The sequence below is a fragment of the Amyelois transitella genome, chromosome 8, assembly GCF_032362555.1.
Source record: "Amyelois transitella isolate CPQ chromosome 8, ilAmyTran1.1, whole genome shotgun sequence".
NCBI classification, from domain to species: domain Eukaryota; kingdom Metazoa; phylum Arthropoda; class Insecta; order Lepidoptera; family Pyralidae; genus Amyelois; species Amyelois transitella.
This window is the reverse complement of record NC_083511.1, coordinates 522,880-542,542: the sequence shown is the minus strand read 5'-3', so window position 1 is coordinate 542,542 and position 19,663 is coordinate 522,880. Positions and strand designations below refer to the sequence as shown.

The following is a 19,663-nucleotide window of genomic DNA, read 5'->3' as shown; positions in this document are numbered from 1 at the left end:
AAAAGTATGTCAGCTTATTACATAATTTTAATTTATACCCTATTACAATTTATTTTTATTTGTAGTACAATTTCAAGCTAAAATAAGTAGCTTAGATTACTATTAGGACACGTATAAGGTAACTATAAATTCGTTTATGGGCATTTCTATAATAATCCTTAATGTATTGCATAAATAAATAATATACAACGGTATCTATTAAAAGGCGTCAAGTCTGTAATGAATAAATGATCGTCTTTTGTACCTATTTGACATTTTGATTTAATATTGGTATAAAATAGACTACCAAATTTCAAAATCAATCTTTTCCAATTTATTTCCAGAAAAAGTACAGATAATAGATAGATAAAACTCTTTATTGCATCATAAGAGTAAAACATACAAAACACACAGAGATGGTATAAAGGCGGACTTAATGTGTACCCAAACAGATTTTTGAAAATCAAGTATGATAAATACTTGGTATTCCTTAATACGATGGACTAGCGGCCGGTTACTATCTGAATCCCATTTCCATCGTAAGCCGGCCAACAAAAAGAGGCCTTTGAGCCTTGAGACTATCGGCTCTGTCTGTTAATATATGTGTTTTTAATATTGATTACTGTTCACACACTTATTTCATTTATTATTTCAGACTTTGTAACGCCCACGTGTAAGTTATGAGTTGAAATTTGTACTATATACTAACGCTTATGCTAATAAGTATTATGGCTTATGTTTAACATTGGCTTATTTGGACTAACGTTGATTATTATGTTGCCTCTTTATTATACATCATACTTTTATATAAAATTAGTATACTATTTATATATATGCTTAGTTATATTTCTTTGTAAGGTAACTAACATTTTGTTATAATAGGCTTTACTGGGATAATAATGTTTTTACTCCGTTATCTAAAAAAACTCGGTGGTTTTTCACGTGCAATGAAAAGGTATTTAAATAAATAATATGGAACATGGTTTACATTATCAAATTCAGCAGAAATTAATTTGAAAGTTGTTCAATACAATGACGCAAGGAAATAAAGTATAAAAGTTTAAATGTAAGATTATGGCTTTTAAATAACTAGGCATTTATAAGGTAGACCACGCGGCAACACGACTTTAAGACTTAAAATAGTCCTTTAGGTTACCGCTTCACTATGCACGGTTCACAAGTGCCGGGCTTCAAGTAGGCGGGGTGACACTGAGGGCAATTGGGGTTTTCGCCGAAATTAGACTGACTTATCTTCACTTGGAATGAAGTCTGCGAATTCTCCCCATCGTAACCAGGATGAGGTTTATCCAAAGGAAACACGTAATCTGGGACGAAGTACGAACTGGTATTATACTCTACGTTACTCGGAGAAGGGTCAACGGTCACAGGAGGAGGTCTGGTGACGCTGCTGAAAGGACTACGGCCTTGCACGGTTTTTCCTTTGGGCTTCTCCGTAGCCGTCTCATTATTGCGCTTTGGTGGTTCTAAATCAAACGCCGGCACAGCCCACTTCCATTCGTAATAAATCGGTGGGCCTACAGTTGTTGAGGGCTGCTGGTTGTACTCGTCTTTTGGTGGTACAAGTTCTCTGTTAGGAGTTGGTATAATCGTTTCTGTCGTTTGCGCTGTAGGCTTCAAATTTACAGTATCAAATCGCGATGTGGTCACTGTTTTCTTATCAGTCCCTCGAACTGTATTGAAGGTATCACCATTATCATTTTTTCTTGGAGTTCTCTCCTCTTCAGCGCTGATTTGCCCAGCAGGTAAATGTTGATTCAAGCTAATAATTTCAGATTTCGACATAGCAGTTTTATGAGAGTCAGGCGAGTTAGGATCGAAACGTTTTATGAAATTGAAGACTGGGTCTTCAGAAGAATCCGTTTTCATTCTCACATCGAGGTCGAATTCATCTGAAGTTGGTTGTTCTGTTGTGGATGGAGCTATTGGAGGACTCAGATCTTGCGAAGGTGTTTGGATAGGTCTCTCAGTGCTTCTGAAGAATCTTTCGGTTGACGATTTGAAAGAGTTTGTAGAAGGCTGGAATGTTGGAGTAATATTGTCAGAAGCGGCTCCCGTAATATCTTGGTGGGAAGTGCCTTGGGTGAAGGTAGAATCAGCGTTATTCTGACCATGGACACCAACTCCCGTGGACCAGGAGGTAGGTGGTCGGTAGTTGTTCTTCCCGCTGTCTAAGTCGTTGTTGGTCGATATGGTGTCGGCCACTCCGACGATGCTGTTTCCAGGGTGAATCGGGAACTGAAAATATAAAGTTCATTTAAATTCTATGTTCCCTAACGTTTTCATGGCTGGTAAGATAAAATTAATGTAATCGATTTATTTTCAGACTAGTTTTGCGGCTTCGCTCGCTCACTTTTTTGTTTTTGAGAAATCCTCCATGGACGAACGTTTTTTCTGAGATATAAATGTAAATATAATATGTATATAAAAAATTACTCTGTGACTTCAATACTCCTAACGCCTCTATGTGCACTTTATACGAGTATAGCTTTGCCGCGACTTTGCATGCCCAATGTCCTGAACTTGTGAGACTCATCTTCTCACAAGCCATCAAAGATATACATCACCTTGGTCTCAGCCTGCTTCAATCCATCGTAGTAGTTGTTATTAGGAGGCACGGACAAGATGTCCGGACGTGGGGTGCGCAGGCGCATCTCCTCCTCTGACACGAAGGGCTTGTCCCTTTGACCTGGAATTGAAATTTTTTTTAACATTATTGAAGGTATTGACAAAATTTATGGAGAACTTAAGAACTAATTGAAATTCTCAGTAAAATTGTACATTAAAAAAGGAAGACACAATGATAAAGAAAAATCATTATCATCGGGGAAATACCCGGAGGGGTAGGCAGAGACCACATCTTTCCACTTGCCACGATCCCTGCATACTATTAAGTGTAGGCTTGTGTTTAAACGCCTACCAGAAATGCACCTATATTACTTCCAATAAATTCGAAATGCCTGCCATAACGGATCAATGCTCACCAAATTGTGTATCACAAAATATTCTAGAAATAAAGCTATTTTGCTTTTTATTACATTCTATAAAAATAAATACACACCTTTAAAGTCAATTTGAGTCCAAATTTTGTAAATTATCGCTAAGGAGATGTTACCAATATTTTATTTTATTACTTTCATTTTAGTTATCTATGCTGAGGGAAAAAATTACAGTCAACCGCAAATATTTTTTTCATACCAAATATAATATTGATTACACCAAACACAAGTTACATAATTAATGCATTATGCATTTAATTATATATTTTTATGCAGTTACATAATTACTTTGTTGTCAATTATTGCAACACATAATGACTAAGGTATACAATGAAACAAACCATTGGTAGATGAGGAAATAAAAAATCTAAATTAAAACAGAAATTTTATTAAAGTGTTCGTAAGATTTATTTAAGAATAATCAATGGCACTTCAAAAGGAACACAATAATTACAGTCTTATACAATCTTATCTTATAAGATTAATTTGTACTTAAAAATAATCAATGGCACTTTAAGGAACACAATAGTTACAATTGACGAATACCCAAGATCTTCCTTGTTTGCGTCTTCTTTTCGATTGTGTTTGAATAATTTCGTGGTCAGAATCGGATTCAGAATTAAGTAGAGGTGCTTCAACATTACTTGGTCCCGCCAAAGCTTCATCGGACATCTTAACTCAAAGGAAGCGCGAGCGCTGCGCCGCAAAAATATCCACACGACTATCCTTTACGCCTCTACAGAGTCGACTGTCCGGTGGCAGCGGGGCGGGTTGCGGGGTAAAAAATGTAATTATGATCTGTGAGTAATACAGGGAAACAATTGTAATCTTAGCTTGACCATAATATATTTTGGATTTTGGTTACATAATTTGATTACAATAAAGCAAATTTGAACTGTACATTTTGGTATCAATGTTACTGTTTTAGTGAAACAATATTTGGTGAGCATTTATCCATTTTGGCAATCAAAAAGAATATTTGTACATAACGTACGATTATTCTGACGTGTGTATACTTATTTTGAAGCTTAATACGTTTTACTTTGGGAAACTAAGTATAGATTGATTTTAATTTATATGGAGTTAATTTATTTTACTGGGTACTAAAATTTGGAAAACAAAAGCTATTTTGGTGAGCCCTTAAATTGTACCCTTAAGTATATAAGTTTATCTATAGAATTCTATTCCTATTACATTTAATATTTGAAGCTGTCGGTGTACTTGTGAGCCCCGAATACCTTCATACAGTAGACTTATTATAGGCGGTATACTTTTCTCTGAGTCCCAATGTACCTACTTATACTAAGTGAGATCCAACATTATACCTAATGATAAAGAGGTAGTAAATACACATCGCTAGCAAATAGGATCTTTTATGTTTGTTATTAGTCATTCTTGTGATTTCTAAGTCACACTTGGTTATACCGTAAATGGTGCAATAAATATTGACTCTTAGAATCCGCGTTGAGTAACCTCAGGTCATCAACACAAGTTATCGTATTGTTTGTATGTTACTCATACACATTGAAAATAGCATATTTTGGCCTACCCAATATTGCACTGTTTGCTCGTGGTCATACTCATTTGGTGATTTTTAATCTCTTTCCAACTTGACGTTTAATCGACCTTAATTTGTAGATAAATTATTATCATGTATGAAAATAAATAAGGTAGATATTATAATTTTTATATGTACCTAGTGCTGTGTTTTTGGGAACTTTAGAATATCTTTTCCATGGATGTTGTAAAAGGTGACTAAGGGATAGGCTTATAAGCTGCGGTTCCATTTGTAGCCGATGGGCTAGCAACCTGTCACTATTTGAATTTCAAGTCCATCATAAAGCCATACAGCTGAACTTGGTCTTTCAGTCATTTCAAGAATGTGGACTCTGTCTACCCCGCAAGGGATATAGACGTGACTATGTATGTATGTATAATTTTCGTACTATTTACTTCCATATTTAGGTAATACCTACAAAAGTTGTAAAAAGCGTCAAAAAAAAATAGAGATTTCCCTAGGAAAATCATACAGGCAGTGAGAAACAAATAAAACTATCAGATGTCTTGTAGTCTACAGCTTGTAGCGGATCGGAAGACGTATCAGATCATGCGGTTAACTCATAAAACCACATTATCACACCTTGTTGGGTGTCAGCCTTCACATTGATATGTGGAATATACGTTGCTATAAAAATATATGTTTTGTACATAGGTACTTACATATAAATTGTGAGAAATCGTGCACATTCAGACAACTGGATGTGTAACTATGATCAAATAAAAAAAAATTAGGTTATCCTGCAAAACTTGCGGAGGTCAAAAGTCCATTCGAGAGAGTGCCTGACTTACCCAATAGAGGGTCATAGGTAGTCAAAAAGAGGACCCCGGGCTCTCCTCCCGGGAGGAGGGATGGAACCGCGACTCATGTAAAGAGGGAGAAGATATAAATATATTGTCTTATACCTTACGGAGCGACTTTAAAACTCGTTGGTCAAATTGAATTGTGAACACATCGCTAAGAAGAATAATCCCATTTGGCATCTATGTCCCTTGCGGGGTAGACAGGGCCAACAATCTTGAAAAACTGAATGGCCACGTTCAGCTATTTGGCTTAATGAAAGAATTAAGATTCAAATAGTGACAGGTTGCTAACACATCGCGTAAAAAAGAATCCCAAGTTTGTAAGCCTATCCCTTAGTCGCCTTTTACGAGATCCATGGGAAAGAGATGGAGTGGTTCTTTTTTGTATTGGTGCCGAGATCTTCACGGCGCCAATTCAATATGGCATACTCTCCGAAATAAAAAAGTATGAACTATGTATTTACCTTTTGATACGAGTATGATTTATTCCTTTTTTACGCACTTACTCCTCCTTCCTTCTTGTCCTTTAATACGTCTTTTGCCTCATCCCCATTCATCAATCTTTAAATGAAAGCTTCTCATATTTCAAGTAAACAAATTAGTCAGTTATAAAAATATACCAAACGAATATATTTTAAAATTAATTTAACACATGTTAGACACGTATATGACTGCGGCGATCGTGACTATGAATTTGATATGAAGTTGAACGATAATGTTAATAACATTATGTTTTGTTTATGTAATGAAATGTCGGCAGCTGGAATGTGATGATCTTTGCATATTGAGATTGTGATAAATGATAGGTTCATTGGGAAACTTATTTTTATTTTCAACATTTAAAAAGTTGTAGCTATCAATATTATTTTTCAACTAGTTGTGCCCGCGACTTCTTCCGCGTGGAATAGTTATTTTTGCCATTTTTCCCGAATTTTTTCACCTAATAGTTGCAGTTTTATGTTATATAGCCTAAAGCCTTCCTCGATAAATGGTATATTCAACACAAAAAGAATTTTCAATTCGAACCAGTAGTTCCTGAGATTAGCGCGTTCAAACAAACAAACTCTTCAGCTTTATAATATAAGTATAGATAACAAACGATAATTTTGCACCTACTTGGTAGGTAAGTATCTGAAATATTGTAAATGCGAAAGTTTCTTAATTCTTTGTAAATCGTGACATTATATATGATAGCGATAAAGAAATCTATTTGCTTTGAAAATCCCTAGTAAAATGCTTAAACTAAAATAGTCTCATTTAGGTACTACCTACCACCAAAGCTGTACATAACTACATACACATAATCATGTAGGTTGCATGCTAGTTATATTACTACTTTTTAAATTTTGTTCTTGTTACCTGTTGGTGTACCTAAATAATAAACAAACGTCTTTATCTCTTACGGGGTAGACAGAGCCAACAGTCTCGCAAAGACTGAAAGGTCACGTTCAGCTGCTCAATTGAAAAACAACACCTAAGTTAGGAGTGCAGTCATTCATTGACCATTTGCGGTAGGGTGTCATGTTACCAGGAACTGCGAAGGTAATTGAGGGGAAATTAATTACCAGAAGTGGAAAAAGCATTATCTGTATCGATGGCTGTTTCAAATTACACTTTGAACCTTTCACGAGGAAGTTAAGCACGTTTTCCACTTGATTAATTTCAGACGTCTTTAATGATTATTTTACTAGATGATTATAAACAGTAAAAAACATAAAGATATTTCGTTTTTCGTACAGCTTCGTATATATTCGTATGTAATTTATGCGAATGTCTGCCTTGTGTTGCTTTCACGGTGAAAATTCTACACTAAATTTAATTAAAATAAAATAGGAGTACATACATACATACATAAAATCACTTTTTCCCGGAGAGGTAGGCGTACATTTGCACATTTTAATGCGTACATGAGTACCTACAGTTTAATCTTTTCTGAAAATTCCTACAGGCACGGGAAAGCCGGTGATATAATTAGTTAAGCCAGTGTATACCTACGTTAAAATAAATAGATTGGGTCCAATTTGCCTATAAACACATCCTTACTAATATTACAAATGCGAAAATAAGTTATTTTATTTGTTTGTTGTCTCTTCACGCGTTAACTAATGCACCCATCTTCTTGAAAAATCGCGTATATATAATTAAGCGTCTGGAGAAGGACATAGAGTAACAAAGAGTTTTCATCCTGGTAAAAACCATGGTATTTGCGAAAAACCTGTATTCTTTTGTAAGTGGCGCTAAATTCGCGCGGGCAAGTCTAGTAAAGTGAAGTTGGCGGTAAAGTCTTAAGTTCAAGTAATTGATCGATCAATCAATTTGCCTACGAAAAAAGCCTGCACGTCACTATGCAAGACCTTGTCATATTAAAACACTACAATTAATAGGATCTTCGTGACGCGAACAAAGCTTTAATTAAGACTATAATGAGCTTTTAATAATAACGCTATCTGTGATGGACCGTACAATATTATATACATCATCAATATTCTATTCAGGAAGCGTTTATACATTTTTTTATACAAAAATGCAATTACTGACTGCACGCATGTTGCGTCAAATATTTGATCAAACCTTGGCTATAGCATGTGTTACGCGGTGGTATGGATAGCAAAATAAGGATTATTAAAATTTTAACTACAGTTTCTTTTTTAATAATCATGGGATTATTTCCACCAAATTCTTTGATGTAATCCATTCCCTTTTTTAATATTTTGATTGATAACTTTTAAAAAACAACAATTAACAAATTTTTTTTTAATTTTAACCAAAATTATACAGATTACTTTAAAAAAATTTTATAACTTCAATTCTAAATTTAAGTGCCAATGCAATTAACATTAGACAGATTTCTAACAGTATTCACAATGACTTTTCATTATTATTTTGCCGTCGCTACACGAACTGACCCACAGTCTGCAGTCAAGGTCATTGCCTTCAAGGGTCAACACGTAACAATAAACAAACAAACACACCTTATTCTTTGATAATAGATAGTGATTATTGTATTTAGAGTGGAAATATTTTAATGCGATGCGCACTGACGTCGAATTCTTACATTTGTGAATACAAGTTGATGATCTATTGTAAATTATATTATTGTGGCAGCATAGGGTTGTCAGAAACTTAATTTCTTTATAATGTGTACAGGAATGTGTGAAGTGGAAAAGTTATTTAATACAAATGGAAGCCTTCTAAGCTTGTCTAAGTAATAAACATTCAACTAAAAAAATGAATTGAATTGTATTAATGTGTATATGGAAAATGTGATATTCCTTATGCACTTAAAGTCCTCAATAAGATTCTAAATGTTTAATTATTTATATAAACTTTATTGTACAAAATACAAATGTATAGCACAATTGGCGGACTTAATGCTAGAAGCATTATCTACCAGTCAACCATTGTACGAGTAGATGTTTTGAAGCTACTTGTTATATCTATTTGAACTAGAACACGCGTGTCCGCCCTCGATAATCTCATTCCCATGGGAGATCCTGAGAATCCTCTTTTAGAAATGAACCCTAGACCACCTATATAGAAAATTTAAAATCTTCTAACCCAGTTTGAGCTATTCATTAATAAGTCAAACACTCTGTCAGTCAGTGTCCTCTTTTACATGCATATAAGCACGTCTATATCCCTTGCAGGGTAGATAAAGCCAACGGTCTTGAAGAAACTGATAGGCCCCATTCAGCTGTTTGGCTTTATGATAGAATTGATTCCTCTTTTATTATATTTAGAATATAAATATTGTCTTAATTAATCTCAATTCTATCATTAAGCCAAATAGCTGAGCGTGGCATATCAGTATTTTCAAGACTGTTGGCTCTGTCTACCCTACAAGGGATATAGACGTGACCATATGTATGTATGTGTAGAAATATTGTGCGCGACAACCCTACTGAGCTAAATAATTTCCGTTTTGATGTATGGACAGTAGACGACTGACAAGCATAGATTGATGTTTTGCCTCAACACTGAGCATCATTCCGATTTAGAAGCTCCTTGGCCGTTGACACGACTTATATGACTCAATGATGTTATGTTATTAAATTGTTCAGCTCCTTAATATCAGCTTATGTAATAGAAGGTTGAGGCTACCGGTGTTAGAACAATAACATTAACGTGTTCCCGATTTTGATGCAACACGAACTTAAAAATTCTATTGACAGATCTTATATACTTTTTAATTTTCATCGAAGTCAACACCCGCACTATGGTTCGCTGCTAGTTCGCTTTTTATTATGACTTGACGAGACAGCGATAGTTATCGCGCGATAAAAACGGCGTCGCACGTGCCATATAATATTTATATTTATTTATATAATTTTTTTTTTGCACCAGGATAATTGGTAGACAATAATAATATTGGTAGAGAATAGTGTTGGATAATACTTACCAATAAGGGGGTTCACACTAAATCCCTTTTGGATTTAGAAAGTTGACCTTGTACCAGTAGTAACAAATCAACATGCGCTGTTGGAAGAGAGTGGTGTTGGTTAACCCTTACCAATAATAATGTTGATAGAGAGTAGTGTTGGACAATACTCACCAATAAGGAGGTTTGCACTGTAATCGCTCTCGGATTTGGAGCAGTTGACCATGTACCAGTGGTCACAGATCAACATTCGCTGTTGGAAGAGCGTGGTGTTGGGACAAGTGTAGCTGAACTGGCGGCCGAGTCCGTCGCACATGTGGTACACCTGGAACAATAAATAGGTGGATTTTAAGTTTCTGTAAGTATTTTCTCAGTAATAAATGTACTGTTAATTAACATTTAGAGGTGTGGCGACATCTATACGCCACAAGTCACAAAAACAAAATCACGCGACGCTAACAGTCTAAAACAGCGAAAAGTCTAAATCGCGCAAGCAAAGATTTCACGGATTGGAGCTATATACAACCTCCGGCACGACATCGTCGGAGCCGCGGTTCCCCAGGCATAACACCTAGCCTGGCGGAAGATCTTCTCTTTGATGGTGGTCGAGCCGAAGCATCACTCTCCCTCTACAGAGGTCTGTTCTGTAGAAGGAGCGATGATTCGGCTCGATCGATATTAAAAGATTGTCAGTTCTGGTAAACTTAGTTGTGGTGTCTGACAAAATCGAACTACTACTATCTACTCTATTTTAGATCTATTTTAAGTCTCACAGTGGATTCGTGAGCTTACGAAAAATTTATAAACTTAATTAGAAGAATAACAACCTCAGCTTGGTTCTGGTTTAGTTTTAATTTGACAGTTTCGAGAAGATTACGAGCTAGACACAACCTAATTACTATAGTACCCATTCATCCCAATGAATTAGCTTAAATGTCAGATTTAGGTAAATACCTAGGTAGGTATGCTATTTAAAGAATTCACGTTTTGCATTCAAATTTATGTAGCAAAAAATAGTCACATGGATTCCTAAAGTCACGACTGGTTATGACAACAATGTACCAAAAATACTAATCTGTATACATAGTCTTTTTTTTCCTTTTATCGTCTACATTGTTTCTTATTGTACGTTTTACTCTTATGGTGCAATAAAGTGTGATGTATCTTATAAGTAAGTAAGCCACGGCTTATTTCTATTTATCTCTATTTTTTCTAATTGTACCGGATATATTATATATATATATATATAGATAATAGGACCACTCCATATCTTTCCCATGGATGTCATAACAGACGACTAAGGGATAGGTTTTTAAACTTGGGATTCTTCTCAGGCGATAGGCTAGCAACCTGTCACCCTATTAATCTCAATTCTATCATTAAGCCAAACAGCCGAACGGGGCCTATCAGTCTTTTCAGCATTGTTAGCTCTGTCTTCCCCGCGAGGGATAAAGACGTGACTATATTTATTTATGTATATCAATAAGTATACTAACAAAAATAAGAAGCGGGCGGAGCTTCGGGCATAATTTATTAATAATTAACCACATGGAACTTAAAAACTAGTAATCTTATAATTACTTACCTACTTCATGTTTATTCGAAACCACGAAATGAAGACATTAACAAAAATAGCACACGATAATACGCTAATCTCCTAACCAATTAGTTATTCCGTCTACTTCTGACTATGCAGCTTTGAATGAGTCCAGAATTAAATTTAAATTAATGTAGTATTTTGTACAAAATACATTCTAGCGTTCAATGACATTGATTGTAACAATATAATGATGAGCATGCAGTACCTACAATCATTAAGGCTATGTGAATTAAAATCAAATTACAGTGATCGAATTAATCTCATCTCATTGAAATTACAATGCGACCTCTATATTGTAGAGTAAAACTAAAAAAAAATTAATTCCATAATGCACTATGGCCTGTGGTTTATGCTCAGTCTTTAATCTATGAGAATTTTTGACAATGCAAAAATGGATGATTCATAATGGACGTGAAGATGTCGTACAAGGCGACTTAGGCAATACAAGCTACGAATCTTACAATCAAAATATATCGGCATAATCTTACTGTTCTTACACACAACACTTCTTTTTCCTTATGGGTTAAACAGAGCCAATAGTTACAAAATGCAAAAGCCATATAAGTAGCTGGATGGAAGTGAGATTTTGAGTAGGTACTATAATAATGCAAATTTTGTTTATTTACCATTCTGACACTGTCATTACAGGCTAGCCAAATGCGATAGTATAGCTACATACATACATATAGTCACGTCTATATCCCTTGCGGGGCAGACAGAGCCAACAGTCTTGAAAAGACTGAATGGCAACGTTCAGCTATTTGGCTTAATGATAGAATTGAGATTCAATATATTCAATTGAGATGATAGAAGAGAGATAGTATAGCTATACTTATAACTAAACTTAAATTTGGTAACTAATTATATTAAGTGATAGTGCAAAAAAAGTGGTCGATCTCCACAGCTATTAGATTTAGTACCTATGCGCAACGCACGCGTCAGTGGCGCTTCCCGAGTTGCAGAGAGCAAGTTGGTGCGCGCGCGCAGCACCAGCAGCAGCACATCAACCGAACATAATATAATCCCAAATACATCCCTTGACCGACTTGTACGATCTGCGTGGGAATTGCACCATACATACATATGTACATATGGTCACGTCTTAACCCTTGCGGGGTAGACAGAGCCACGGCACTTGGAATTGCACCAGCACATGGGAATACCCAATGGAACCCGCCTCGCTGTTTTTTGTTAGGATATGACTTGATATAAGTAGTTAACTACATATAAGAACCTACATAAGTAAAATTAGTTTGAACTAGCCACTTTGATGCGGCAGAGTCTAACTATCGTCAATTAACGTAATAGAGCAAAAACTTTGTGTTTCCCGCCATTAAATGAATTTGTGAATAACCCAAACATTACAAGTCATCAAAACATGTTGCTAGAACACGTGTTTGTGCATTCGCTATGGTATTCGTTATACTTTAAAAATAAAATAAAAAATAATCTTATTACTAAAAACCTACTTACTTTAACCTACTACTAAAAAGGATAGGGTATTATAAACATATAAATATAAGGTTTATAAACTTGGGATTCTTTTTTAGGGCGATGGGCTAGCAACCTGTCAATATTTGAATCTCAAATCTATCATTATGCTGTATAGCTGATCAGTCTTTTTGACTTAACGATAGAATTGAGATTCAACTAGTGACAGGTTGCTAGCCCATCGCCTAAAAAAGAATACCAAGTTTGTAAGCATATCCCTTAGTCGCCTTTTACAACATCCATGGGAAAGAGATGGAGTGGTCCTATTCTTTTTTGTATTGGTGCCGGGAACCACATGGCCCATTAAAATAATAAACTTTGCGAATTACTAAATCTGTTTGAAATCTTAACAGCGGTTACATGCATTTCTGTATTTCAATTTGCGGCGACGTGGGTCATGTCATGGCAAGTCAAGTTATCTCACACCCTTACACAACTGTGACCAACCGAAGACTTGTGACCACAACGCTACCCAAATTATTTGTTGAGAAACCATTGATCGCAACTGTACTTATTTGTATCTTATATCTTTCCCGTGGATGTCGGAAAAGGCGACGATGGGATAGGCTTAGGATTGAACTTGAGATTCCTCTCGTAGGCAATAAGCTAGCAACCTGTCACTATTTGAATCTCATTTCCATCACTTAGCCTCGCAGCTAAGCGTGTCCTTTCAATACTATTGGTTATGTCCTCCTCGCAGGGGATATAGACGTGATACCTGAATATGTGATGCGTGATATATGGAACCTGTCAGGAACCACACTACCTCTGAATCTTACTTTACTTTGTTCGTGTAACTAATAACTTTGACTGCCCCGTAATAAACGGAGACGTGATTTCCGCACAATCAGTTAGTTACATTTATTCACTGACAGAAATTTAAATCAATTGCCTTTTCATTCACAATTTTGGATTTCGTATTCAAAAGTAATGATCTTACGTCGCGATGACAGTTGCCTGATGATTCAAAGTCACGTCATGGGCTACGAAGACCGTGGTATGATTAATTAGGTGCTGTGATGATTGCTGTTTAAGCGTCTTTTGTAGGCGTAAAGTTTCTCACGCTTATTGGCTCATTTTAAGTTCATTTAGGTATTGATAGTTCATACATACATACATACATATAAGAAGAATCCCAAGTTTATAAGCCTACCCCTTAGTCGCCTTTTACGACATCCATGGGAGAGAGATGGAGTGGTCTTATTATATTGATAGTTCACAAGGAATCATTTTAGTTCTTCTGTCTCTCAGCAAATTTCTCCAGAACTTTACTTAAAGAAAGAAAGTTATTTATATAATCTTGTTTCTTGAAACTCTGGAATGCTTGTGGAGGTCGGATGAGAGTGATTTCGTGTAAAATCCTGACTTACTCAATCCGGGATCGTGGTAATAGGCGCATCGGGAGCTCCTCTCCGGAAAGGTGAGTACGTAAGCGGTATTAACGCCATAATAAACATACATACATATAATCACGTCTATATACCTTACAGGGTAGACAGAGCCAACAGTCTTGAAAAGTCTGATAGGCCACATTCAGCTGTTTGGCTTGATCATAAAATTGAGATTCAATTAGTGACAGGTCGCCCAAAAGCAGAATACCAAATTTACAAGCATATCTCTTAGTCGCCTTTACGACATCCATAGGAAAGAGATATAGTGGTCCTATTATTTTTTCTATTGATGCCAGGAACCACACGACACAATGATAAACATAACCTATCACATTTGTTTTGATATAGTCACTGTAACGTAAGTCACGAATTCAAAGATGATTTACAAAAAAAAAAACAGATCAAGGCAGCCGTGGAACTTCCTCATTCCGAGCGGAGCCGGGTCAGATGACTAGTTAAGATATAAAGCAAAAAACGTAAGATCAAAAGATTTTTAACTTGACTTATCATGGAAATATCGATTTTCAAGAAAAACTTAGATTAAGTAAGTCAGAATTAATCATCGAAAATTGCGCATACCTATTAATATTTACCGCTCAGCCCCGAAGATAGAGGTATTAATGTATGAAACATAAAAAAAATTATGATATTCTATTAAATTTTTGAAATTATTTAAAATGCACATGAGATGCAAATATATTTGAATAGTATATAAATATGCAATGCAATATAAAAGAAATACCATTAAATGAATGAAAAATAAAATATGAAATATGTGATAATTTAAATAAATTTACAGAAATAAAAATGAATTATTTATCTAGAATTTTAAGCAAGGCAATTGTTAAATAAAATATATCGATAAACGATCTAAAATGAACGACTACATGTGGACAATTTATATGACAACTTATTTGTAGAAGTGCTTACCTTTGACATATAACATAATAACTTTAATTGGTTTGATATACCTAATGGTGACAATAATTTTTTACGGTCAGTTTTTAATTGATAACTTCTTTTGGAAAACATGAATGACAAATAAGGAGTGCTTTATGATTTAATATTCTATACTTTATATTATTAATATACATAGTTTTCATTGCAGAAAATAAAATGATATATAATTTAAACTGCATTATTTTGCAACATGATTTTTGATAAATTTTTATTTACTTAGTAGTATATATAGTATATATGTCAGGTTCATTACCTAAGTAAGTTCTTCTAGAACAAAGAAGGACGGACAAATAATATTTTTTATCCCAGTAAAAACTATAGTTACCGTGGAATTTGCGAAAAACCCGTATCTAGTAAAGCTTCGCGAGCTCTAGCACTTTTAAAGGAACAAATGCTTCCTCTTTGATTAACCATACATTATTCACTATTATATCATCCAAAACTGGTATGTCTGTGAACTACATTGTGTAATAATTTTATTCCATAAGTTGATCACCCGACCTTGTCTACAACTAGTTTGGCGATCTTTTGTATTATTCATTATTTTGAATAATAATTTTCTTAAAAAGTAAGATAATATTAAATAAATAGATGCAAAATATAACTATAAAACTATACTACTTTTAATGAACGATTTAATGTTTTTAAATAAATCCCTCTTCGCGGGGGTAGGCAGAGGCTAAATCTTTCCATTTGCCACGATCCCTGCATACTTCTTTCGCTTCATATCATCATAAATTGATTGGTAGTTGTTTAAAAATGTTGTTAATTTACACACTGGCCGCTTACAGGAAAGTTATAATTTTACGTATCGAAAAAGTACGATCGTCTTTTGTAAATTTTTTACACAACAATGATTTAAGACGAATTGAAATTAGGATTATTTTTATGTTTTAAATTTTTAATTATAGTTTTCTTTATTTTTACCAACACAAAGTTTTTTATTTTACATCCCGGCTAATTATCTAAACAGCAGTCCTCACTCGTTTCACTCGCTCAGTCAACAAAGACTACACGCGAGCGAAGTTACGGTAAGAGCTAAGTTAACGGACGTTCCATAAACAAATGCCTTTTCGCTTTCTCTCCACTGCCGTGTGCGCAGACGCAGTGACGTCACAAAGGTCAAGGTGAAACAACTGGTTCAGTGGATCATTGAGCAGTGGGTCGCGGGTGTGAATGGGTGTTTACTACAAGATGGAGACGACTGAACGAAAGGAAAAGTTAAAAGGTCGTTGTTTGCCTTCTTTTTTGTCATGTTGGCTGTGACATTTACGATTATTGTGGCATTATTTTTATAGTTTTGGTTTCATCAATTTACATATATACATATGTACATACGTCTATATCCCTTGCGGAGTAGACAGAGCCAATATTCCCAAAAAGACTGAATGGCCACGCTCAGCTGCTCGGCTTAATGATGGAATTGAGATCCAAATAGTGACAGGTTGCTAGCCATCGCCTAAAAAAAAGGATCGCAATTTTATAAGCCTATCCCTTAGACGCGTTTTACGACATCCATGGGAAAGAGATGGAGTGGTCCTATTCTTATTTGTATTGGTGCCGGGAACCACACGGCTCCATCAATTTATTAAGGAAAAAGTGGTTTGAGCACACACACATTGGTAGGATTAACACAAATTCTTGTAATACTGTTCATAGAAAAAAAAGGTACCCGAAACCGCCGAGCTCGCATGAAGAGAGTTATAAATGTTAATGAAGCGAAAGAAGTATGCAGGGATCGTGGCAAGTGGAATGATGTGGTCTCTGCGTACCCCTCCGGGAAAGAGGCGTGATTTATGTATGTTTATATGTATGTACTGTTCATAGAACCAAACTAATTTTATGAGTCTTATTTTTTTAGTAATAGTCAACATTAGGCACAGATGTGGGAATAACAGTCGATAATTCGTATAACAAACAGAAAAATATAGACACCTACGAACCTCTTTCAATGCACTTGGCTCAAATACTTTTGGCAATAAATTCTTATTATATAGCCAATAGACCACCCGATTAATTCTCGGCTAACCTAATTTCAAGAAACAGCAGCAATCTATAACATGCCGTGCTTTAAAGGGCATGAAATTAGATTCAATAAGGGTCAAACGTTTACATCATAGAACCTAAAAATGCAATTCGTTTTGGTAACAACAAGGAACTTATCACCGAATAGAATTGTCATAAGGTAAGATATTAAAAGAGTAGAAAATTTTCGAAATGCGGATCCCCCGGTTCCTATGTCCCGAATGCAACCTCCCTCCCCCTTAATGCTTGTAACTCACACTCTGCTATCATCTGGATAAGATTATTTCTTTGGATTGTAATTGAGTATTGTTTTACCCTTGGAGGAGCGAAGTCTCCTAACACAGGTATTACATACTTAACAGGAGACTTCAAACACTTTTGTTATTTACCATATTGTAAGTTAAAGAATAAATATTTTTTCATTTTCATTTTCATTTTCATTTGTAACTGAGGCGGAGGGAGGTTGTAACCGGGAACACGCAAAGATCATAGAGAATTATATTAGAAAGGTAGAAAGGAGCCATCCGTCTTATAAAAACTGAAAGGACAGGTACATACAAAATTGAATCAAATTTGAAAAAATCTGTTAGCATCTGTTTAGTAATCATTAATAAATCTTTTAGAATTATTACTCTCGAAAAGTTAATTATTATTTAAGTATAATAATTAAATTCCCTGTACGCATATTCCATAAGTTTCTAAGCTTCAAGTATTGCACGCACCGTGAAATATTTTCTATAACCTTTGGCAAAGGCGTCTCGCGACATAAAGCCGTTGCCCAAATGCTTTGCATAGACAAGGCATAGACAATAAGCACTTGTAAAATGTATCCAAGCGATGACTTACGTACATTATGCGTATTTATTGACTTGCTTTAACATTATTCAAGAGATCAAAGAAAAATAATCTTTATTATTTATTGAAAAACTATATTCTAATACATTTATTTCTACACGTAGGTTACATCCCTTACAGGCTAAAAAGAGCCATCAGTTTCGAAAAGTCTCGAAGGCTACGTTTAGCTGGTTGGCTAAATAATTCCATCGCCCTAAGATGTAGTCTCTGCCTACCCCTCCGAAAGACGCCTAAGGGATAGGCAACTAAAACAATGACACTACAAATTTTGTGTAGCAACTTTAGGTTTTTCAAAACCTGGTAACTGCCAAATTTTGAAGCATCACCTCAACGTTGAAGTATGCGCATACGCAGTATAGGTCAGGGCTGTCCCAGCTTGTGCAGCACGGTAGCGTGCGAACCATTGTACAAGTGCCACTTATATTTACGACATCATGATTCTCAGGCGTTAATAAGATTAGTTTATAAGCAGCTTAATTGGTGATTTTTGATTAGCTCATTATTTGAAGTAATAAACAAACGTCATGAAAATTCAAAATATGATGAATGAAAATGTGTGTTATGGTAATACCACAAAACATCTGCGTCCGAGGACATCGATTATTTCTTCACTTTAGACAAAATAGCGTGATGGGTGTCATCTGTGACCTTAGAATGCCAGGCAGGCAGAAGGGGCAGGTCTTTCAATGAATTGATATTAGGCTGGTTCTGTTATATAATATTATCTTTATCTGATTTTTTATCAGATTAGATTAGATTAAACATACAAAGCTAAACCCAATGCAAAATATTACGAAAGTCACGACAACAAAATCATGGCAAACATTATTACATAAAAATTATGCATTTTTATATAATACATCAAAGAATTGACAGTCCAATGTAAAATGAAATGTCAGTTCACTAAATCAGGCATGTTGTAGATCATGAAAAGAGCATTCCAAAACCGGTTGGAATCCTTTACAAATCACGATTTATATGGGTCCTCAATCGTTAATACAGTTTCGTTTTATATTTCAGTGTCATATCCTTAAAAGGATAATATCGGGGGCATTAACACTGCACAAATAATACTTCCCATTTTTTTAGTTAATCATTTTTATAAAAGTTCTTGTTTATTTAAATAATGTACTCGTATCAATAATATACATACATACATATGGTCACATCTATATCCCTTGCGGGGTAGACAGAGCCAACAGGCTTGAAAAGTCTGAATGGCCTCGTACAGCTATTTGGCTTAATGATAGAATCGAGATTCAAATAGTGATAGGTTGCTCGCCCATCGCCTAAAAAAGAATCCCAAATTTGCAAGCCTCCATCCCTTAGTCGCCTTTTACGACATCTATGGGAAAGAGTGGTCCTATTCTTTTTTGTATTGTTGCCGGGAACCACACGGTACTCTATAAATATATAAATACTATATATATACTAAATATATACATTATTAGGTTCTACTTCCATCCAATTCTAAACCTGTATTGTCACTTTTCATATATAACTTTGTAAGCTTTCTGGCATGCAGTAGATGTTTTGCGAACTAGTTCTCAGTTCGGCGAGGACATTGTAAGCTGAATCACCTGATTGTCCGATAAGATTTTACATG

The 19,663-nt window shown here is 35.2% G+C and overlaps 1 protein-coding gene across 3 annotated transcripts in view; it reads right to left on the bottom strand.

The window, feature by feature from the left end:
• Nucleotides 1–16: 16 nt before the first annotated feature.
• Nucleotides 17–19,663, bottom strand: part of LOC106140826 (uncharacterized) — a 346,955-nt gene continuing 327,308 nt past the window's right edge. For all 3 annotated transcript variants that reach the window (XM_060945415.1, XM_060945413.1, XM_060945414.1), the window contains 3 exons: nt 9,910–10,060; nt 2,565–2,686; nt 17–2,235 (listed from right to left, as the gene is read on the bottom strand). In XM_060945415.1, the coding sequence (XP_060801398.1) occupies nt 1,132–2,235; nt 2,565–2,686; nt 9,910–10,051 (1,368 nt within the window). In that variant the 5' untranslated portion in view covers nt 10,052–10,060 and the 3' untranslated portion in view covers nt 17–1,131. The remainder of the gene's footprint in view (nt 2,236–2,564; nt 2,687–9,909; nt 10,061–19,663) is intronic.